Raw genomic sequence first — 23,544 nt, forward strand, 5'->3', positions numbered from 1 at the left:
CTGTCATGTGAAAAGAGAACCATGAAGGAACGTCTCATTGAGAAGGTGACATTTGAATGAGGACCCAAGGGAGAGTGGGCCATGTGAATATTTTCAGTTAGAGTCTTCCAGGCAGAGAGTGCGACAGGATCACTCCTGTGAGTGGGAGGTAGGAGCCAGTGTGTTTCGAGGGGAGTGAGAGACAAGGCCAGCCATGTAGGGACTGATAAAGGAAACCCTAATGACTTTGGCTTTTACTCTGGGTGGAGGCATCATGTGACATCGAGCAAAGAAGTGTCACAATTGGATTTATGTGTACCTTGGGTGATTATCCCTCCATGCATTATATTGTTCTCCCATTTTGTTTTTCTTGGTTTATTGGGTAATGGAGGTGGCTCTCAGTGGGATGGATGGGGAGCTAGAAAGGGGATGGAGTGGGAAGATGATCTTCCCCTGGAGTTTGGCTGTCCTATGGCCAATCTCCTCTCCGACTGTCCCCAGCCAAACTCTTCTTGGTATTCAGACGCTTCTTCTTTTCTCTCCTTCTCTGCCATGCTGCTCTTCTGCTCCTCTTCTCTTTATTCATCTGCTCATCTGCTTATATGCTCATGGAGCCTGGGGTTTGTGGTTTATATGGGTACAGGATAGTGGGGTATGGCAGGCCAAAAGGTAACACTTGGATGTGAAAACAGGAATGCCTATTCCCATTTAGGGCTGCGGATTTCCAGGCTTGGGTGTTCTCTTGTTTTTTAAATGAAGGAAACTGGGGCTTAGGAGACTAAGGGACTTGTCCAAAGTCACAGAGTTAGTAAATGGCAGTGTTTGGATTTGTACCCAATGGTGATGGTGAGCACCACTGGCTCCCACTGCCCTCAAGGTCTAGCAGTCCATGTCATCATATTGCAGAGCTCTTACTATATGCATGTGATACACAAAAGTAAGGCCTTCCACGCTCAGGGGAAGGAAGCTCTGGTATCCGTGCATAGTTTGAGTGTTCTTTAGTTGGTTCTGGGTATTAATTGCTGCTATGCTTTAGTGATTAATGAATTAGCAGAATTACTGCTTGGTTTTATATTAGTTTGTGTGTGTGTGTGTGTTCATTCACCCACAGATACTTGCTGAACACTTACTATGTACCAGGCTCTATTCTAAGCCCTGGACAGACACGGTGATAAGACCAAGTCCCTGATGTACTAGTCAACCATTCTGCCCTCTCTAGTTCTGTGCTACCACTGATGTTGTTTTCACTAGAGAGTGGGGTGGGGGTTGGCCTAGAGAGGGATGGATCTTTAGTCCCTTCCAAGTGGCTTATGATAAAGATGTTTGAGGACCACAACTGGCATTTTGATCTGGTCTACTTTTGCCTCTTGATTGGAATGCAGTGAATTTCCATTGAAGGTGCAATGAGAAGAGAGAGGCCATGGGGCTTGGGAAATGCCCTGGCCTTGGGTGAGGTTGGTGCATCTGTCAGCATCAGTGGTGGTCTGCTGCTAAGACAAGAAATCCATGGTTGCTCTTAAGGATCCTAGAGTTTTCTCCCAGGTTGGGCACATTAGAGCCAGCAAAGACAATATCTCATTTGCAAGTTGGTTGGTAACTGGTTTGAGTAGGTAAGGTCCACGTTATTCAAAGACCGAAATGGCTGTTTTTCCTTTTGCCAAGGGAAGTGCAAAGGGCTCATTTTCTTTTCTCTTGGGATGGGAAATCCACAACCCCCACTATGATTTTCATGGACAGCAACTCATCTTCCTAGTTTTTATTTTTTATTTTATTTTGACACAGGGTCTCACTGTTACCCAGGCTGGAGAGTAGTGGTATGATCACGGCTCACTGCAGCCTTGACCTCCCAGGCTCAGGTGATCCTCCCACCTCAGCCTCCTGGGTAGCTGGGACTACAGGCATGTGCCATCATACCCAGCTAATATTTTGCAGTTTTTTTTAGAGGTGAGGTCTTGCCATGTTGCCCAGGCTGGTCTTGAACTCCTGGGCTCAAGTGATCCTTCTGCCTTGGCCTCCCAAAGTGCTGGGATTGAAGACATGAGCCACCGTGCAGCCCATCTTCCCATTTTTATAGGAAGCCTCCTTCATAATTTTGGAACCTTTATGCTGGGTTGCAAACTCAAAGGCATGGGGGGGAGGTAGGCAACAGAAATTGTGTATTGAGTGCTTACTGTATGCATGGCACTGTTCTAAGTGCTTTATATATAACACATTTAGTTTTCACAACCATCCTATGAGGTGATTTTATTTCCATTTTATAGACAAGAAAACTGAAATACAGAGAGGTTAAATAGCCTTGGATTTGAATCGAAAGTCGGGACTGTTCACCACCAGTCTTACTGCCCTCAAGGAATTTGTAGTTTAATTGTAATGTTGCACTGCTCCTACTTTGTGCATGTGGATGTGCAAAAAACTGACATTTCCATGACTTTGTTACCCAATAATTAGCAAGAAATGGCAGAAGTGGGATTCAGTCTAGTCCCTGGGCTCCTGCTCTCCACTTTTACTCTGTAGTCCCTTCCATGCATAAATCTGACTGGCGAAGGATGTTACTCATTTCAATACACAGACTAACATTTCCTGAAATTCTCTTTCCTCTTTTCCTTCCCTGCATCTCCCCTTTCTTTAGGTTGCCATGGAGTCGCGGCCCCCTCTTCCGATGACATCTTCAAGTTGGCGGAAGCCAACGCCTGCTGGGCCCTGGAGGACCTGCGGTGCATGGAGGAAGACACATTCATCAGGACTGTGGAACTGCTGGGAGCTGTCCAGGGTTTCAGCCGGCCTCAGCTGATGACCCTGAAGGAGAAAGCAATACAGGTGAAGCCCACCTCAGGGAGGAAATGTTAAACAGGAAAAAAGAAAAATACCAAAACCAGTTAAGCATTTTTGCACATAGAGCCCTCCTCAAGGAGTTTTCACATATATCATCTTGAAATTTTACTGCATCAGCTCAGTGATATTGTGATCTCCTTATCTGAGAAAGGAGGAAATTACCAGTTCCTCCCTCTTAGGACTGTGGCAGAGAATGGGATGAGATGTGTCTTGGCATCTAGCAGATGCTCAGTGAATAAAGTTCTGTGGATGTCCCAATGCCTCTGACCAAGGCGGTTTCCAAGAATTAGCCCCTTTATTCCTTCACATGAGAGCCCCAGCTGCTGCTCATAGCAGGTTTTCTCAGAATCTGTTGCAAATTTGTCTGAAAATATAACAGAAAGGAGTAAAAAGAGGACTGGAAGTAGTTTTCCATCTTTAAAAAGGTTCTTTGTTGACTGGGTGCAGTGGCTTACTCCTGTAATCCCAACAATTTGGGAGGCCGAGGCGGGTGGATCACGGGAGGTCAGGAGTTCGAGACCCGGCTGGCCAACATGGCAAAACTCCGTCTCTACTCAAAACACAAAAATTATCCAGGCGTGGTGGCATGCGCCTGTAGTTCCAGCTACTCGGGAGGCTGAGGCAGGAGAATTGCTTGAACCCAGGAGGTGGAGGTTGCAGTGAGCCAAGATTGCGCCAGTGCACTGTAGCCTGGGCATCAGAGCTGAGACTTTGTCTCAAAAACAAAATAAAAGTAGGCTGGGCACAGTGGCTCATGCCTGTAATCCCAGCACTTTGGGAGGCAGATTACAAGGTCAAGAGATCGAGACCAGCCTGGCCAACAAGGTGAAACCCCATCTCTACTCAACATATAAACAATTAGCCAGGCGTGGTGGCAAGGACCTGTAGTTCCAGCTACTTGGGAGGCTGAGGCAGGAGAATTGCTTGAACCTGGGAGGCGGAGGTTGTAGTGAGCCGAGATTGCGTCACTACACTCCAGCCTGGTGACAGAGCAAGACTCCATCTCAGATAAATAAATAAAAGAAAAGGTCACTTTGGGCCTGTTTTAGCTTTTTTTTCTTTTTCTTTTAAGACAGAGTCTTGCTCTGTCGCCCAGGCTGGAGTGCAGCAGTGCGATCTCTGGTTCATTGCAAACTGCCTCCCGGGTTCAAGTGATTCTTGTGTCTCAGCCACATGAGTAGCTGGGACTACAGGCACAAGCCACCAGGCCTGGCTAATAATTGTATTTTAGTAGAGATGGGGTTTGTTTGGCCAGGCTTGTCTCGAATGCCTAGCCTCAAGTGATCTGCTCACCTTGGCCTCCCACAGTGCTGGGATTACAGGCATGAGCCATTGCACCCAAGCCCATTTTAGCTCTTTACATGGTTGTAGAATATCTAGTTACCCTCAAGGGTTAAACAATTCAATTTCTTAAAATTATAAATATAACTGTATTTGTGTATTATATGAGTACTTCAAGTTTATTGTAGAAAAGTCAGAAAATAATAAAGAAGAAAATCAGTGATAATCTTTTACTTACTGTTGATATTTTGATAAGCATTGATCAACAGATAAGCACTGTTGATATTTTGGTATATTCATTTGAAGCTTACCAGACTCCAAAACTATGTATATGAAAATATTATTTTGTATATTTCATACACACATCTCATGTTCTACAAAAATGATATTACACTTACCTACTATTCAATAACTTGCTTTCTGCACCCAACAGTACAGACTGCATATTTTTTCATATCCAAAATGTAAATCTATGTCAGTATTTTATTTATTTATTTATTTTTTGAGATGGAGTTTTGTTCTTGTTGCCCAGGCTGGAGTACAATGGTGTGGTCTCAGCTCATTGCAACTTCCACCTCCCAGGTTCAAGCAATTCTCCTGCCTCATCCTCCCAAGTAGCTGGGATTACAGGCACCTGCCACCACGCCTGGCTAATTTTTGTTTTTTTGTTATTTTTTTTAGTAGAGATGGGGTTTCACAATGTTGCCTAGGCTGGTCTTGAACTCCTGACCTCAAGGCCTGCCTTGACATCCCAGTGTTGGGATTACAGGCATTAGCCACCATGCCCAGTGTATATCAGTGTTTTAAATAGCTTTGTAATACAATTAGCCTTCCATATCAATGGATTCCACATCTGCAGATTCAACCAACCTCAGATAGAATGTATTTAGAAAAAACACTCCAAATAACAATATAACAATAAAAAAAACACATAAAAATACAGTAGCACTTTTGACATACCATTTTGTACATATTTACATAGCACTTACATTGCATCAGGTATTATGAGTAATCTAGAGATGATTTAAAGTATACAGGAGGATGTGCATAGGTTATATGCAAATACTACACTATTTTATATAAGGGACTTGAATATCCATGAATTTTGGTATCTTTGAGGAGTCCTGGAACCAATCCTCAGTGGAGGTATCCACAGGGGCAACTGCATTTTATTTATGGTTAGTTCTTATTTATTTAGCTAATTGTTAGACTTTCAGGTTACATTTTAAAAAATGACTCAAGGTATACCTTTATACATATATGGTTGGGTACTTGTCTCATTTACTCAGGCTAAATTCCCAGAGGTAGAATTTCTGGGTCAAAGAATATAAATACTTTAAAAGCTTTTGATACAGATAGCCAAATTGCCCTCTCAACAGCATGTACCAATTTATATTCTCAACTACAACAAATGAGGGTATCCCTTACCTTGTATCTTTCCAGCATCATAAATGATGATAATTCTTTTTACTTCTTGTTTGATTGTTTTTAATGTATATTTCTTTAATTATGACTGAGAATAAACTTTTCCCCATACATTTAATTTTCTTTTGCGAATTCCTTGTTGATGTCTTCTTTTATTTTAAAACAAATATAGTTATCTTTTATTATTGATTTAAAAGAGAGCTTTACATTAAGATTTACCCTGTCTTTTAAATTTTTAATTATTTTTTATTAAGGGATAGTTAACAAATACAAATTATATATATTTATGGTATATACATATATACAATATGATGTTTTGATATATGTATACATTGGGGAATGGTTAAAGCAGGCTAATTAACATGTCAATCACCTTTCATACTTGTCAGCTGTCAGTTTTTGTTGTGAGAATATTTAACATCTACTCTCTTCACAATTTTCAAGTATTCAACCCATTATTATCAACTGTGGTCACCATGCTGCACAGTAGGTTTCCCTATGTCTGTTTTATTTTTATTTCTTTGAGACAGGGTCTCGCTCTGTCCCCAGGCTGGAGTGCAGTGGCACCATCTTGGCTAACAGCAACTTCTGCAAGCAAGTCTTGTGCCTTAGCCACCCGAGTGGCTGGGATTACAGATGTGCGCCACCATGCACTGCTAATTTTTTTTTTTTTTTTTTTTTTGTATTTTTAGTAGAGGCAGAGTTTCGTTACGTTGGCCAGGCTGATCTTGAACTCCTGGCCTCATGTGATCTGCATGCCTTGGCCTCCCAAAATGCTGAGATTCCAGGTGTGAGCCACCGCACCTGGCTTCCTTATGTCTGTTTTAGATACTGTCTTTGTCCATTCAGGCTGCTGTAACAAAATATCATAGACTGGTAACTTACAAACAGAAATTTATTTCTCACAGTTCTGGGGGGTGAGAAATCAAAAATTGAAGCATTGGCAGATCCAATGTTTGGTAAGGGCTTATTTTTCATAGATGGTGCCTTCTCACTGTGTCCTCACTGGTGGAAAGGGGCTAGCTTGTAGCTAGCTCTCTGGGGTCTCTTTTACAAGGGCACTAATCCCACTTATGAGAGCTCCACCCTTATGACCTAATCATCTCCCAAGGCCCAACCTTCTAATACTATCACATTGGAGATTAGGTTTTAACATATGAATTTTAGGGGGACACAAACATTCAAATCATAGTAAATACCATCACCAGTGTTCAGTCTATTCTGTTTTCTTTTTTTGCCTAAAGGTTTGGGACATGCCTTCTTACTGGAGAGAACACCATATTGCCTCCCTAGGGCGCATTGTTCTGGCTCTTAATGAGAGTGAGCTGGAGCAGCTGAACCTCAATTCCATAGACACTGTGGCTTTTCTAACCCAGCAAATAGAATGGAGCCCGAGACAGGTGGGTGGATGTTTCTGGGTCTTTTAACTATTCCGTATTTATAAGAGCTGCCTTCATATCCTTACTGTTAATTTCATCATCACTGTCATTTTTGAGTCTGTTGCTGTTGACTGATTTTTATCTTAGTTCTGGGTCGTATTTCCTTTTTTTGTTTGCAAGCCTAGCAATTTTGATTGGGTGATGAGCATTGTGGATTTTACGTTGTTGAGTATTTGATTTAGTTGTATTTCTTTGAAGAGTATTGGGCTTTGTTCTGTCGTACACTTAAGTTACTTTCAAATCAGCTTGATCCTTTTGATGCTTCCTTTTGAGTTTTGTTAGGGCAAGTCCAGAGTGACCTTTATTCTGTGGTTAATTTATCCACATTACTGTGACATGATTCCTTTGAGGACACTACCTAATGCTCCATGTATTCCAAGACCTCTCTACTCTGGCTGGTGAGAATGTGAACTATTTCCAGCTCCACATGAGCTCTGGAAGTTGCTCAGCCTAATCCTTTCTGATTACTGATGACTCTTTTTCCTGCCTATGTGGAGTTTCACTCTTTGCATGTGCAAATTAGCAGTCAGTACTAGACATCTCTGCAGATTTCTGGAACTCTCTGCAGTTTCCTCCTAATACTTTGCCCCACAAGTGATAAGTGCCCTGGCCTCTCTCTACTTGGGTCTCTGTATCCTCAACTCGACTGGGCCACTGGGCATGTTGTGGTTCCTCTTCCTGATCCATGTCCTGGAAACTGCTTTTTGGCAGTAAGTGAGGGTAATTTTAGGGCTCATCTTGTTTGTTTTTCTTCTTCTGGGATTGTGATTCTGTGTTGTTCCATATCCGGATGTAGTTGTCTGATATATTTTGTTAAATTTTCTAGTTGTTTATGGTGGGTGGACCATTCCTATGTTAATTAATCCTTCATGGGCTAAAGAAGTTTTCCCCAGAATTTTAATTGTTTTGACTGGGAGAGAAGTTTAGGGTGTCTAATCCACTGTACTGCTGGAAAGGGAAATCTTAGCTCTTCCATGTTATCTTCATTCTTAGGCAGCTCTCTCAGCGGTCATTTTCAGCACTAGGCTTATATGCAACCTAATTAACAAGCCCATAAAAATGTGCCATTTCTTTATTAGTTTTTGGAAAAACCCCAGCATTGACTCCACTCATGGAGTTGCCCACCCCTGAGCAACCACTGTGGTCAGGGGTTGAATATGTTGGTTGGTGAGGCCTGTATCAAGGAGTGGAGTCCATCTTATCACCATCTCATGACCACATGAGCCGAGTGGGGAAGGATATGTGGTAGGCTGATTAAGGTCCTCCAAAGGTGTCCATGTCTGAACCCCTAGAAGCTGTGAATATGTTAACTTATGGAGCAAAAGGGACTTTGAAGATGTGATTAAGGATCTTGAGATGGGGAGGTTGTCTTGGATTATTTGGGTGGGCCCAATGTAATCACAAGGGTCCTTTTAAGAAGGAGCAAGGAGGGTCATAGATAGAGAAGGTGACGTGGTAATGGAAGCAGAGGGACTAGAAAGAGATCTGAAGGTGCTCTGCTGCTGATTTTGGAGATGGAGGATGGGGCTATGAGCCAAGGAAATGCAGGTGGCCTCTTGAAGCTAGAAAAAGCAAGAAAATGAATTCTTAGATCTCCCAGAAAGAACCTATCCTTCTAGTCCATTTTAGGACGTACAGTCTCCAGAACTATAAGAGACTAAATGTGTATTTTTTAAAGCCACTGTATTTGTGGTAATTTGGTAGAGTAGCAATAGGAAGCTAATAGAGGGTAATTTTCCAAAGAAAAGTGTGGATGCTGAGCAGCCAAAACCAATGAATGTCCCCCTACTCTTAGAAGATTTTTGTAATCACAGTTGCCTTGTTTCATAACTCTGAGTGGCACCATTCAAACAGAATACAGTGTGAGCGGTGCCCCCTGGAGCTGGGCAACATGCAGATCCTGGCCATGAAGATTACATGAGTTAAATACTTGAAAACATTTTGAACAATGTCTGGTACATAGTATTCAATAAAAATTAGCTGTTTTCATAGTTGATATTGACATCATTGCATTGTCATTATCAACATCATCATATCATTATCATCATCATCACAGCCCCTTTCTCTGGGTTAGTCTCCTCCTTTGCAGGATGAGAGGGTTAGCCCCAACACTCAGAGGTTCCTTTCAGTCTGATATTCTACCATCCCATGGTTCTTTGACTCTAAAACTGGTTTTGACTAGTTTGAGAAGTGCCACATCACACTGTGCTATTAAAATCATTCTATTTGCAGTCTGGGAGAAACGGAAAAATACATCCAACTTAGAAACTAGGGTATCTCTTTCCCTTCGCACCGATTTTAATTCTCACGGATGGCAGTGAGATTTATCAATATGTTTGAAGAGGATATGAAAACCTAACATTTGCATGTATCATTTGCAGTCAGTTCTTCAACTTTAGCTCCCAATCAAACCTTAAATGCATGTTTCTAGATTAATAGTCAGACCTGACGGAACTACATTAACAGATAGTTCAGCTCAAAAACCAATATAAGGAAAATAACTATTATAGAAGCCAGAGGGATGAACAGAGAGATTGAAATCTTAAAGCTATTCATTTTTCAACAGTTAATATTGCCTAAAAGTGTTGGTGTTAATTGTCTTGGAATCATTACATATACGCTGGTCTAGTCACTCAAGGAAATATATTTTAACTTATCACCTTCCAGGCTGAGCTTGCATTTTCCGGGTTTCAGTGGCAAGGACAATTTAATACCACATCTTCAAAGTAATTTTATTTAAATTGTATCTTTGCGCTTTCATTTTAAAGTGAGCATGCCTGATAGTTGAGGAGCCCAAATTGCTCTGAGTCAACTAGTGAAACCTGATTGTGAAGACTTAATAAGAAAAATTTGAAAGCTAACTTGAATCTCCATCTTTTCTCCACAGCCAAACACCTTCACTGGCTAAGAGTATAGGCCGTGGATTCAGACTGCCCGGGTTTTGATCCTAGAACCATCATTTTCTTTTTTCTTTCTTTCTTTTTTTTTCTTTTTTAGATGGTGTTTTGCTCTTGTTGCCCAGGCTGGAGTGTAATGGCAAGATCTCCACTCACTGCAACCTCCACCTCCCAGGTTCAAGCCATTCTCCTGCCTCAGCCTCCTGATTAGCTGGGATTACAGGCATGCACCACCACACCCAGCTTATTTTGTATTTTTAGTAGAGACAGGGTTTCTCCATATTGGTCAGGCTGGTCTTGAACTCCCGACCTCGGGTGATCCACTCACTCGCCTTGGCCTCCCAAAGTGCTGGGATTACAGGTGTGAGCCACCATGCCCGGCCAGAATGATCATTTTCTAGCTATGTGATCTTGGCCTAGTTACTTAACCTCTCCATGCCTCAGTTTGCTCATCTGCAAACTAGGGATACTATTAATACTTACCTCATAGGGTTATTTAGGAGGATTAGATGAGATAGTATGTGTAAAGTGGTCAAAGTAATGCCAGCACACAGTATGCGCTCAATAAATGTAAGCTATTACCACTTTTGATATACAGTCCCATTAAGTCAATGACATATAAGTCTAAGCCTGGTGTTACTGAATCCCCCACCCCGTAGTAGCTGTCAGCTTTGTAATCATGGAGGACAACTTGATGAGGACACTGACCAGTCCGATTTTCAGAAACATGAGAAGTCTTCCTGAAGCCAGTCTATTTCATGAAGGCAGCAAAGTGAAGCATGTCAAAGACTATATATTGCCCATGACTTCTTTTTTTTTTTTTTTTTTTTTTTTTGAGACGGAGTCTCGCTCTGTCGCCCAGGCTGGAGTGCAGTGGCCAGATCTCAGCTCACTGCAAGCTCCGCCTCCCGGGTTCACGCCATTCTCCTGCCTCAGCCTCCCGAGTAGCTGGGACTACAGGCGCCGCCACCTCGCCCGGCTAGTTTTTTGTATTTTTTTAGTAGAGACGGGGTTTCACTGTGTTAGCCAGGATGGTCTCGATCTCCTGACCTCGTGATCCGCCCGTCTCGGCCTCCCAAAGTGCTGGGATTACAGGCTTGAGCCACCGCGCCCGGCCTGCCCATGACTTCTGTAAGTCACTCACTCAGATGTTGTTTCATTCATTCATTCATTCACTCAAGAAGTACTTATTGAACTCCTACTGTGTGGCAGGCATTATGCTAGGTGCTGGGGACTCAATGGTAAACTACCTGGATATGGTCCTTTTCTTTTGGGAGCCTACTTGGTGATACAGACAAAAAAGTGAGGAATCAAAGTGAAAAATTTGAAAAATCATGATAAGTGATGCAGAAAATGGACAAGGTACTCATGGGAATAGTGGAATGAAGGGCTGTTTGAGATGAAAGAGTTCAGAGAGCAGTTTTCTCTGAGTAGGTAGCATTTAAACAGACCTGAGGAGTGGGAAGCACCAGCCCATGAAAATGGAATTTCATTGCAACATTTCACAATCTTCCTCAACACTTTCTCTCAACACCTTAATGATTTATATTGTGTGATGGGGATGACTAACATTAAAGGGAGATGGGATCTGGGCATGGTGGCTCATGCCTGTGATCCCAGCACTTTGGGAGGCTGAGGTGGGTAGATCATTTGAGGTCAGGAGTTTGAGACCAGCCTGGCCAAAATGGTGAAACCCTGTCTCTACTAAAAACACAAAAAATTAGTTGGGTGTGGTGGTGGATGCCTGTAATCCCAGCTAGTCAGAGGCATGAGAATTGCTTGAACCCTGGGGGATGGAGGTTGCAGTGAGCCAAGATCATGTCACTGCACTCCAGCCTGGGTGAAAGAGTGAGACTCTGTCAAAAAAAAAAAATGACAGAGAGAGAGAGAGATGGGAAGATTGACTACAGCCTGTGATTTTCACTTTCAGTTAGAGGTCTGTCCTTGGATGTCTCCTCATCTTTGCCTTGTGAGGTCTCATAATCTCTTTTACTTGCTCTCATTTACTTACAATCTCTTTTACTTACAAGCACTGAAGGAACCAGACTTTATTTTGTGAGACAGAGTCTCACTTCGTCACCCAGGCTGGAGTGCAGTGGCGCAATCTTGGATCACTGCAACCTCCACCTCCCAGGCTCAAACAATCCTCCCACCTCAGCCTCCCAAGTAGCTGGGACCACAGGCACGTGCCACCACGCCTGGCTAATTTTTGTATTTTTCTGTAAAGACAAGCTTTCACCATGTTGGCCAGGATGGTCTCAAATGCCTGACCTCAAGTGATCCTCCTGCCTCGGCCTCCCAAAGTGCTGGGATTACAGGTGTGAGCCACCGTGTCCAGCCCAGACTTTATTTTATAGCTGATCTTCACAGGATTGGCTTGAATGCTTTCTCAGGTCCTACACAGGTAGATCGAATGAATCAGCACATGTTTAGTTTCAAGTGGCAGAAAACCCAACACAAACTGGCTTGATCAAATAAAGGGGCTGAGCATGGTGTGTGGTGGCTCACACCTGTAATCCTAGCACTTTGGGAGGTTGAGACGGGCAGATCACTTGAGGTCAGGAGATTGAGACCAGCCTGGCCAACAGTGAAATTACTTCTCTACTAAAAATACAAAAATTAGCCAGGCGTGTTCACACCTGCCTGTAATCCCAGCTACTTGGGAGGCTGAGGCACGAGAATCGTTTGAACCCAGGAGAGGGAGGTTGCAGAGATCATGCCACTGCAGGCTGGATGACAGAGTGAGACCTTGTCTCAAAAAAAAAAAAAAAAAAAAAAGGGAATTTATTGATTCCCGTAACTGGAAAGTTCAGGGGTAGTGTTCAGGTACAGCTGGATCCAGGATCTTCAACATTCTTGGTGGGAATCTGTTTCTTATCATGTTTTTGAACTTTGCTTTTCTTTGAGAGACAGGCTCTATTCCTGCCTGTGGTAGGTTCCAGCAGATCCTTGTGTATATCCTTCTAAGTTCAAGTCCAGAGTAAAGAAAGCTCTTCTCCTAATGCTCCACTTAAAATTTGGTTCTGGTTGACTCTGGTTAAATCACATGTCCAATCCAGAACCAGTGACTGCAGCTAGGCTAAGGTATGAATTGAATTTCATCACTCCTGGAACTTGGTGCAGTTAGCTTTGACTGAACCACATGAAGTAGGAATACAAGAGAGGTGGTTCTCCAGAGGAGGTCATGAATGATGAATAGCCACTGCTAGAATTATGGAGACCTATGCATCAGCCCCCTTAAATCAAGGCTTAGTTTAAAATATTTTAACACCAAAGCATTTTGTGTGTTACTCTCTGGAATTGAAGAGTAAACATTGGAATTGAAGGGGTAAACATATTTCTGTAGGACCATAGCGGAAGAAAAAATCATTCTGGCTGAAACGTCATGAAGAAGGTGACATTTGAGTTGACACTGCCCCCCCCACCCCCCCAAAAAAGGATGGCTGCACTTGGAAGTGCAGAAGGGCATTTCAGATGAAAGGACGGGTTTGAACAAAGGCAAAGAGACAGGAAATTATAAGGTTTTGTTGCGAGGTTGTGGAAAGGCCAGGTGTGGTGGCTCATGCCTGTAATCCCAGCACTTTGGGATCTCAAGGTGGGTAGATCACTTGAGGTCAGGAGTTCGAGACCAGCCTGGGCAACGTGGTGAAACACTGTCTCTACAAAAAATACAAAAAGCCAGATGTGGTGATGTGCACCTGTAATTCTAGCTACTTGGGTGGCTGAAACATGAGAATTGCTTGAACCTGGGGAGGCGGAGGTTGCGTGAGCTGAGAGTGTGCCACTGCACTCCAGTCTGGGTGACAGAGCAAGACTCCATCTCCAAAAAAAGAAAAAAAAAAAAAAAGAAAAGAAAAAGAAACGTTGTGGAAAAAGATGTTGGAAAAGTTTGGATCTTGATGCAGAAGAAGTTGTATGTCCAAACTGTCTGAAGGTCATAAGAGTGACTGAAGGAACTAAGCAGCAGACACAGACACAGGACACAAGTGCCTTTAATATTGGTGAAGGATATAAGAGATTCATTGCCTGAAGACACCTCCACAGTAGGGGACATGCTCAGTTGAAGTAGCATCTTAAGCACATTAACTTGGATGCAGAGGCCAGGATGGTTTGGGGTGGGGATTCCTGAGGAGTAGGAGGGGAGATCAGTCAGGAGACTACAGCAACAGCCTATTTATCCTCTCAGGCCTGGGGACCTCGATCATTCCTGGATAGTTTATCTTTTATTTTTACTATTTTCTTTTTAGGCTGAATCCATTTTGCAAGGGTTCCTGGATGATTCAGGATACAATATCCAGGACCTGAAGAGCTTTCATTTGGTAGGACTTGGTGCAACCCTGTGTGCTATAAACATAACTGAAATCCCACTTATAAAGATCTCAGAATTCAGGTAACTAAAATATGAATGTGCAAAATGGCAAATGGGTTAATCCATCCATCCATCCATCCATCCATCCATCCATCCATCCATCCATCCATCCATCTAGATATTCCACCTCCTGACACTTGGCACCTTTCTGGGCTAAAATCCCACTGGGCTAATGGGATAAGCTGGATCTGCTCTGCCTGCTGAGCCTACCTAACTTCTGCACATTGTGTGTGTGTGTGTGTGTGTGTGTGTGTGTGTGGTGTTTGTTTGTTTGTTTGTTTTTGGCTGAAGAGTCCAAACTCAGATTATATCCCTCCCTCTTTAACCACTACCAGGGTGGTAGTGGCCAGAATTGGGACCCTGCTCTGCAGCACGCATGTCTTAGCTGAGTTTAAGAGGAAGGCTGAAGTCGTGTTTGGGGATCCCACTGAGTGGACCAGTTCTGTCTTGCAGGAGCTTGGGACCATTGCAGGTAAGACTCACCCTGAGCATGCCTTTCTCTCCCTTTCCAAGCTTAAGTATGGGAACACAAAATAAAACATGATCCTTGGCCACGTGTAGCAAACATCGGTGGCATTACAGTAGAACCTATATTTCATGATTTGAAGTTGCAGAGGGTGAGTCTGCAAATCTGCTTTTAAAGCAAGCTCTCTTGGAGATTCTTGTGTACACTAAAGTTTGGAAAACCACTAGTTTAGAATGTGATTTAATTGGCCCCTAAGTAGTTTTATACAAAATTTGAAAGTGTGTAAATTGAAGTTCCTTCTGGGCATGCGTTTCACTGTAGGAGGCCAATCAGGGCTAATGTGACCCACATTTTTTTTTTTTTCTGAGTTGATGAAGGAACTTGATTCCCCAGTGTGATTTCCAGGGCCTTTTCTAAGGAATGATGCTTGCCTAGAACACTCAGATCTGAGCATTATGAAGCACCATTAATAAAACAAGCGGAGTTCTGATGGCTTGAACTAAACCCCTGTGATTCCTTTTTCTCCCCAGCTGGATTAACTAAGGCAGAGCTCCGGATGCTTGACAAGGATTTGATGCCATATTTCCAGCCATCAGCAATAAAATGCCTTCCTGATGAGATATTCAAAGTAGGTGCTCAGTTCTTCAAGGAGAAAGGGGAGCTTGACCCCATTTCAAATCACACAGGGAAACGGATGATGGGCCTTAGAATTTAGAGACTTGTGGCCAGACTCTCCTGATGGTGTCAGAGGAGATCTATATGAGTTTAGGTGTTTTTAAAAAACATTTTTTCTTAAAATTACATGCGTGTTTTAATTATATTTATTTTTATGGTCACCTTCTCTTCTTCTAGCAGGTGGTACTGATTTTCTATTTATGGTGGTATGAGGTTCATAAACCCTTACGAAAACCCTTGCGGACAGATATAGTTCAGAATTCAGAATTTCTCAGATTTTAAAAAGATTATCCTGTACATTTACTGTATGTAACTTCATACCCCCAGCAGTGCCTGGGGAAGCACCTTGTAAGCAAACACATTAATATTTCTGTGAAGAAATCTGTGAGAAGCCACACTAATTGGAATAAATAGAGATTATAAATAAATAGCCTCACATCACTTCAGGTCAAGTTTTGCTGATAAATAAGTTTGACTTAAACTTTGGGGGAAAACTTTCAGTTTTCAGATTATTTTTGGACTTCAGAATTGCAGATGAGGGATTGTGGACCTTTGTAATATTTCCTTTTAAAATACAATTAAATAAAAATATTTTAGTTGATTTAGGTCAGGCACGGTGGCTCACGCCTGTAATCCCAACGCTTTGGGAGGCTGAGACAGGCCAATCACCTGAGGTCAGGAGTTCGAGACCAGCCTGGCCAACATGGTGAAACCCCATCTCTATGAAAAATACAAAGTTAACTGGACGTGATGGTGGATGCCTGTAGTCCCAGCTACTTGGGAGGCTGAGGCAGGAGATAGAGGTTGAACCTGGTAGATAGAGGTTGCAGTGAGCCGAGACTACACCATTGCACTCCAGCCTGGGCAACAACAGCGAAACTCCATCTCTCTCTCTTTCTCTCTGTGTATATATACATATATATATATATATACACACATATATATATATATTTCTCTCTCTATATATTTTTAGTTGATTTAAAGAAAAATATTAGGAAAATCACAAGAGGACAGGTGAAAAACTGCTATGGAAAAAATTGAGAGGGTGGAATTGGATCAATTGAAGTAAGGGAAGCAGGGTATCTAATGACAGGTCCTTTTTTTTCTGTCTGTGTACAAGATTAGGGGAGTATTTGGTGGGAATAGTCTGCTCTGATGAGGAGGCAGTGACCCTGGTGTTCCTGTTTGCTTGGTAACGTGGGAATACATTTTGTCCACCACTTCTGGATAAAACACACAAATCAGGCTCAACAAACTCCCCTGGTGCCACATCACTTGTTCATTTCAAGAAAGATAGCCGACCTTCAATCAGTTCAGCACCTCGGACAGTTGCGAGCACGTTGCAGGCATAATAGCTGTTTGAGGGCAATAAATAGCAGTCCTTAAGGCCATTGAGCAAATACCTGTTTCCCCTCTGGGGCACTCTGCATGGGACAAGCAGCCTGGTCTTGGATGCTGGCATTTTGCTAAGCTCTTTCTCTTGGTCTTGTTTGGAGTGCTGTTGTGCTGCTTCTTTGTACAGGTATTTATCTATTCCAGAAATCCCTACCGATCACCTACATTGTGACAGGCTCCAGGGTAGGTGCACCTAAGGATGCACAGGTGAAGGGGTTATCACACAGTGCCTTCAGGGGCCTGAAAGGTAACACAAGGTGCAGTAGGCTGGGTAGAGACCAAAGTGAACTGGAGAGCCCTGTCTAAATGTGGAGGCTGCTTCTCATCCCTAGCACATTCATGCAGTGTGGCCACGTGGGCCCAGGATTGCTGAATTTTCCTTTTTACTTTTTTCAAGAAGAAATCAGAAATCTTCATTTTCATATGAAATCGCTTGATAATTAAATGTTGGCAGCCAATCTGAATTTATTTTTGAAAACACAGTGCTGCAGGCCTAGAGATTCAATCTGGCCTGTGGGTCGCAAGTCAGCAACATTGATAAAAGAGATAATTTTTAGAATACAGACTCTGTGTTAATGGTATATGGAAGCCAAAAAAGCACCTATGTGCCCACCCTACTGTGTGTGTGTGTGTGTGTGTGTGTGTGTGTGTAGTGAGAGGAGAGGAGGTGATACTGAATTTTAATTTTTTTGAGACAAAGTCTTACTGTGTTGCCCAGGGTGTGCAGTGGCACAATGATGGCTCACTGCACCCTTGATCCTCTGGGCTCAAGCAATCCTCTCACGTCAGTCTAAGTAACTAGGACTACACACTTGGCTAATTAAAAAAAACTTTTTGTAGAGATGGCGGTCTCATTGTGTTGCTCAGACTGGTCTCGAACTCCTGGGCCTGTTAATCATTCCGCCTCAGCCTCCTAAAGTGCTGGGATGGTAGGCATGAGCCACGGCGCTTGACCGACCAGATGCTGAATCTTTGAGGACAGCTAGTGATGAAGAAGAAGCAGTGTTCCAGGCAGAAGGAGGTGCACAGAAAGGTGCTGCCTCTCAGGAACTGTAAATATTGGCACTCACTCTCCTGGAGTGAAGAATGCCAGGTGTGAAGCTGGAGAGGTGGGCAGAGTTTTTCCAGGAGCCTGAACTGTGTTCTGGAATGGGGTGCCTGGAAGGGCTTTACGCAGAGGGATATGATTCCAGGGAAGTATCTACCTGGACAAAAGAGGAGAGGGTGACTGACAGGAGAGGAAGGGATAAGGGAGCATTAGCATCTTCCCCAGATTGTTCAGGGCCTTTAGAAAATAAACACGATTATGTAGAGTCCCCTTTACAAGAGCAGCATCCTGCCATCCCAATGTATTCCAGTCCCATTGGAACAAGTCACCAAGTCCTTTGATCTGAAAGTGACTTCAGAAGACACCTTCTTCACAGTCTTTGAAGACATAGTCTGGCCAGCAGAATTTCCTACTCATGTTGTCCATGGCATATATCACCAATAGATGACTGCATTTTGTCTCCGTGGAGCCCTCACAGAGCTCATCACATGGTGCTCAGGCAGTCAAACCAAAGGATCAGAATCAGTCAGCAGAGGAGATGAGTTCTCTATGCTGTCTCACATTTATCCCCAAAGCCCAGGGAGGCTGTGTAATTTTTTCAAGGTGACACAGCAAGCATGTGGCAGAGCAGGGGCTCAAATTCAGGCCTCTGGTCTTTAAGACTTGTGTTTCCCCCTCCACATCAGTGTTTCAGGAGGTGGAAGACTTGAAGCACTGGGAAGCTGTCTTGCATTGCATTAAACAACATCGCCACATAGGGAGGAAATCATGCCTCCCTTTTCAACTCTCCGTTAGTACTTCTAATTACCTCAAGGAAGAAGTGTCAATTTAACACCTATATAGTGCATTTTATATTCTCTCTCTCTCTCTCTCTCTTTTTTTTTTAAGAGGCCAGGGGTTCAGATATTGTTGGCGGACAAATCTAGCTAGGATTCAACGATATTGTTTTATCTTTGTTTTGCGGCTCCTATTTAATGCTTGCTTATGGCAAGTCTGCGGCTTTCCATTTTTGGAAATTTCCATTTTAAAATTTCTATTTTTAAATGCATTTATTTTGGTAGTGCAAGAGTGATCTAATTTTAAGGAAACATCTTAAAGAGGACCAGACATGATACACACAAGGGGATGACAAAGTTGTGCGCATCCTGTGCCGGACGCCTGAGGTGTGGGAAATCCGGGGAGGGGCCCCGTGTGAAGGTGCTGCCCCTTTGCCTCCCGCAGGAGCTGTCTGTGGAGCAGATCGCCTCCCTGGGCCCGGAGAATGCCGCGGCGGTGACCCACGCCCAGCGCGGGCGGCTCAGTCCACTGCAGCTGCAGAGCCTCCAGCAGGCGCTAGATGGCGCCAAGACTCACTCCTGGCAGCACGCGCCCGCTAGCTCCGGTCCCACTAGGACCTCATCCTCAGGTTCTCCTGCAGGTGAGCAGAGCCGCCCTCTGCCCCGTGTACCAGCCTTACTTTCCTTCCCTGTCCTCCCTGTCAGGTCTGGGGTGGGAAGATTCTTAAGATTCAGAGCGGGGGCTCTGACGGTCACTGGGGATTCTGCCCTCAGTGAAAAATCCAAAGTTCCTATCAAGCTTCCCTACCAAGTTTGAGGATTAATGATTCTCAACTATGGCTGCACTTGGGTGGGGGGCATTAAAAATCTTCCAGTTCCCCGGCCCCTACCCAGAACGAATCCCATCAGAATCTCAGGACTACATTCATTTTAGCAGCTCCTTTGCAAACTCCCTCCTCACTATCCAATAATAATTAACTGTTATTATTATTATTATTATTATTTTGACTGAGAGTCTTGCCCTGTCGCCCAGGCTGGAGTGCAGTGCCGCGATCTCGGCTCACTGCAACCTCCACCTCCCAGGCTCAAGCGATCCTCCCACCTCAGCCTCCCAAGTAGCTAGGATTACAGGTGTGTGCCACACACCTGGTTAATTTGTTTATTTTTAGTAGAGATGGCGTTTCATCATGTTGGCCAGGCTGGTCTTGAACTCCTGACCTCAGGTGATCTGCCCACCTCAACCTCTCAAAGTGTTGGGATTACAGGTGTAATCCAACCAAGCCCGGCCTGTCCAATATTAACTAATGTTTACTGGGCACCTACTATGTTCCAAGTCTGCTGTAGGGGCTGGGAATACAGAGGTGAGCAAGATAGATAAGGCTCTCTTGTAAATGAAGAAGGTATTTCAAATCTGACAAGACCAGGGAGGGTGATATTGACTAAGGGCTGAGCTAAGATAGAGAAGCCTCCCCAGGGAGTGGCATTGGATCCTGGGAACACGGCCTTCTTTCCTTTTTCTCCCCCATGCCTTTCTTACAGCTCTCCCCCTTTCCCCTTCACTTTCTCACTTCTTTGTGATGCCTTCTGTTCTTAACACCACATTTGGACCATGCTCTGGGGAGATAGCTTCTAACAAGCCAGAGATGTCCCCTGCCCTCATTGAGCTCTCCGTGCAGCCTGGCCGGGAGGGAAGACATGTGTCCTGGTGAGCATGAGGCAGTTGCTGGGTGCTGAGATGGGGAGCACACAGGGAACACACATGGGTCAGGAAACCTCCTAAAGTCAGTGATATCTCAGGTGAGACACCAGGTGAGAAGAAGATGGACTTAGCGAGGTGGACAGTGTCCCAGGAGTAGGTACCAGCATGGACAAGTACCCAGAGAAGACAGAGGACTTGGTGCTTGACTAAAACCTCCACTCCACCTTTTCCTGACTTGAATGTCTCCCTACCCTGCCTTCACACAGGGATGGTGAATTGGGGTATTCCCCATTTCTGCAGCCACAAGTGGCCAGAGGTGGCACTTGAAAACACAAACCATGCCTTTTGATGAATTATATTACTTTAAAATACTTTTCGTTGAGGCTTGTCACGTTGGCTCATGCCCGTAATCCTAGCACTTTGGGAGGCCGAGGCGGGTGGATCACCTGAGGCCAGGAGTTTGAGACCAGCTTGGCCAACATGGCGAAACCCTGTCTCTACTACAAATACAAAAATTAGCTGGGTCTGGTCGTGGTCACCTATAATCCCAGCTACTCCGGAGGTTGAGGCAGGAGAATTGGTTGAACACTCGGGGCGGAGGTTGCAGCGAGCTGAGATCCTGCCAGTTCACTCCAGCCTGGGCAAAAGAGCAAAACTCCATCTCAAACAAACAAACAAACAACAACAACAACAACAACAAAATTTTCATTGAAATATGATATGCATGTATTTAAAAGTTATTTGTAAATGTTATAGCGTTTTGCACGAATAGATAATATGTGCAATGGATAATGCACAGGGTTCCAAATATATAAAGTCTGAAAGGCACGTAGTGAAACCTTTTCCTCCATCCTGGGTCCCCCAGCCACCCAGTTCCCTCTCCAGAGGCAACCAATGTTACTAGCTTCTTGTGTATTTGTGCAGAGATATTCTATGCATACACAGCAAATCAAATATAGATGATCTCTGCACTTTTCACAAAAGCTTATTATACACCTTGTTCTGCACCTTGCATTTTTCACCTAACAATATACTTCGGAGGAAATTCTGTATCTGTGCACAGGAGCGATGCCATTGTTGGTTTTATGGCTATGCCATAACTGTATTCAAGCAGAGGTCTGTAGATGGACCTTTCAGTTGCTTCTTTTTTTTTTTTTTTTTTTTTGCTGTTATGAATAATGCTGCAGTTCCTGACCTGATATAATTTGCATCTGTGCAAATATGTCTGTAGGATAAACTCTTCAAAGTGAGATTGCTAGATCACAGGGTCTGCATTTATAATTTTGATGGATGTTGGTCGGGTGTGGCAGCTCACGCCTGTAATCTCAGTACTTTGGGAGGCCGAGGCAGGCGGATAACTTGGGGTCAGAAATTTGAGATGAGGCTGGCCAACATGGTGAAACCCCATCTCTACTAAAAATGCAAAAATTAGCCAGGTGTGGTGGCACGTGCCTTAGTCCCAGTTACTAGGGAAGCTGAGGCAGGGAAATCGCTTGAATCTGGGAGGCAGAGGCTACAGTGAGCCGAGATGGTGCCATTGCACTCCATCCTGGGTGACAGAGTGAGACTCTATCTGAATTTTTATTTTTTTAGTGGATGTTGTCAAATCCCCTGCAGAAAGGTGTGATGGGTTTTCCCTTGAAACAACAGTGTCAGAAAGTGATGAAGGTGCCTTACAAAGATGTCCCCTGCATGTCCCTGGCTGGGCAAGATCCTGGATGCCCCTCCTTCATTCACCCCAAAGGCCTAAGTGAGGGCTGCCATTGGGGGAACCCTTCCTGTGGACCAGAGCTCTAATCTTTTGTTTCCTAAACTTCCTTAATTATCAGAATCACCTGGGAGAGATGCTGAAAATACAAATTCCCAGGCCTCCTGGCAGACTTGCTAAGTCAGAATCTCCAGGGGATCCTGGAATTGGTGTTTTTCACAAGCTCCCTAGTACATGCTGACTGACACAATCTCATTTAATTCTCACTCCCCCACCTCTCCTCCTCTTTGAGGGTCATTGTTCCCATTTAAGAGATGAGCAAATCAAGGCTCTGCATCAAGTGGTCCCAGAGAGAGACTCGGGGAGTTGGACAAGACGTGTCCACCTTCTGCTTGCTGCTGGGACTTCATGTGTACTCTTACTTTGTGTTTGCTTTTAGGAGCTCCCCTGTCGTGGGGTCTTTGGCTTGGCTGTCCCCTGCTGGTTCTAATGGCCAAGCTCCTATGGTGAGTGGCCTGAGCGCATCGTCCTGTGTTGCCCCAAGCAGCTGGCCAACGCATGTAGAGACATGATGCTTCAGACGGTGCGAGACCCTTCCCTGGATCCAGACCCTCATCTAGCACAGGGAGACCCCGGAGCCATGATGGTGAAAATGCATCCAAAATGAAAAATAATTATTAAAAATGATCTTGCAAATTATTTTTAATTTTTTAAAATTTTAATTTTCATGAGTACATAGTAGATATATATTTATGGGGTACATGAGATGTTTTAATACAGGCATGCGGGGTGTGTAATAATCACATCATGTAAAATGGGATATCCATCACCTCAAGACTTTATCCTTTGTGTTACAAACAATCCAGTTATACTCTTTCAGTTATTTTTAAATGTACAATTAAATTACTATTGACTATAGGGCCTGGCGCAGTGGCTGACACCTGTAATCCCAGCACTGTGGGAGGCCGAAGCGGGTGGATCACCTGAGGTCAGGAGTTCAAGACCAGCCTGGCCAACATGGTGAAACCCCATCTCTACTAAAAAATTAGCCGGACATGGTGGTGTGCGCCTGTAATTCCAGCTACTCGGGAGGCTGAGGCAGGAGAATTGCTTGAACTGGGGAGGCGGAGGCTGCAGTGGGCAGAGACCGTGCCACTGCCCTCTAACCTGGGTGACAGGGTGACTTTGTCTCAAAAAAAAAAAAAAAAAAAAAGACTGTTGATTATAGTCATCCTGATGTGCTATGGAAGAGTAGGTCTTATCTTTCTATTTTTTTGTACCCGTTAACCATCTGCCTCCTCCCCCTCCAACTCTCCCATTACCCTTCCCAGCCTCTGTTCACTGTCCTTCTCTTCCATCTCCATGGGTTTAATTGTTTTGATTTTTGATCTTGCAAATTGTTAAGCCCACTCATCTCCTCAGCGGGAAGCCCTTCTCTGTCCCATTGCAGCCTCTTTTGTTTTCCATCTTGGAGACAGAGAACCTGTGGGGAAGAAATGGTGTTTTCTGTTAACAGTACAAGGCCCTTACAAACAAGTTGCTGCCCTCGCTTTAG

General features: G+C 44.0%; 1 protein-coding gene across 1 annotated transcript in view; it reads left to right on the forward strand.

Annotated features, from left to right (window-relative positions):
• OTOA (otoancorin) overlaps window positions 1-22,688 on the forward strand; it is a 56,356-nt gene extending 33,668 nt beyond the window's left edge. The window contains exons 13-19 of the mRNA XM_017849665.1: window positions 2,609-2,796; window positions 6,762-6,917; window positions 14,101-14,243; window positions 14,558-14,694; window positions 15,219-15,316; window positions 19,028-19,223; window positions 22,429-22,688. Coding sequence (XP_017705154.1) covers window positions 2,609-2,796; window positions 6,762-6,917; window positions 14,101-14,243; window positions 14,558-14,694; window positions 15,219-15,316; window positions 19,028-19,223; window positions 22,429-22,499 — 989 coding nt within the window. The 3' untranslated portion in view covers window positions 22,500-22,688. The remainder of the gene's footprint in view (window positions 1-2,608; window positions 2,797-6,761; window positions 6,918-14,100; window positions 14,244-14,557; window positions 14,695-15,218; window positions 15,317-19,027; window positions 19,224-22,428) is intronic.
• The last annotated feature ends 856 nt before the right edge of the window (window positions 22,689-23,544 follow it).

Source organism: Rhinopithecus bieti, unplaced genomic scaffold, assembly GCF_001698545.2.
Source record: "Rhinopithecus bieti isolate Rb0 unplaced genomic scaffold, ASM169854v2 scaffold_1918, whole genome shotgun sequence".
NCBI classification, from domain to species: domain Eukaryota; kingdom Metazoa; phylum Chordata; class Mammalia; order Primates; family Cercopithecidae; genus Rhinopithecus; species Rhinopithecus bieti.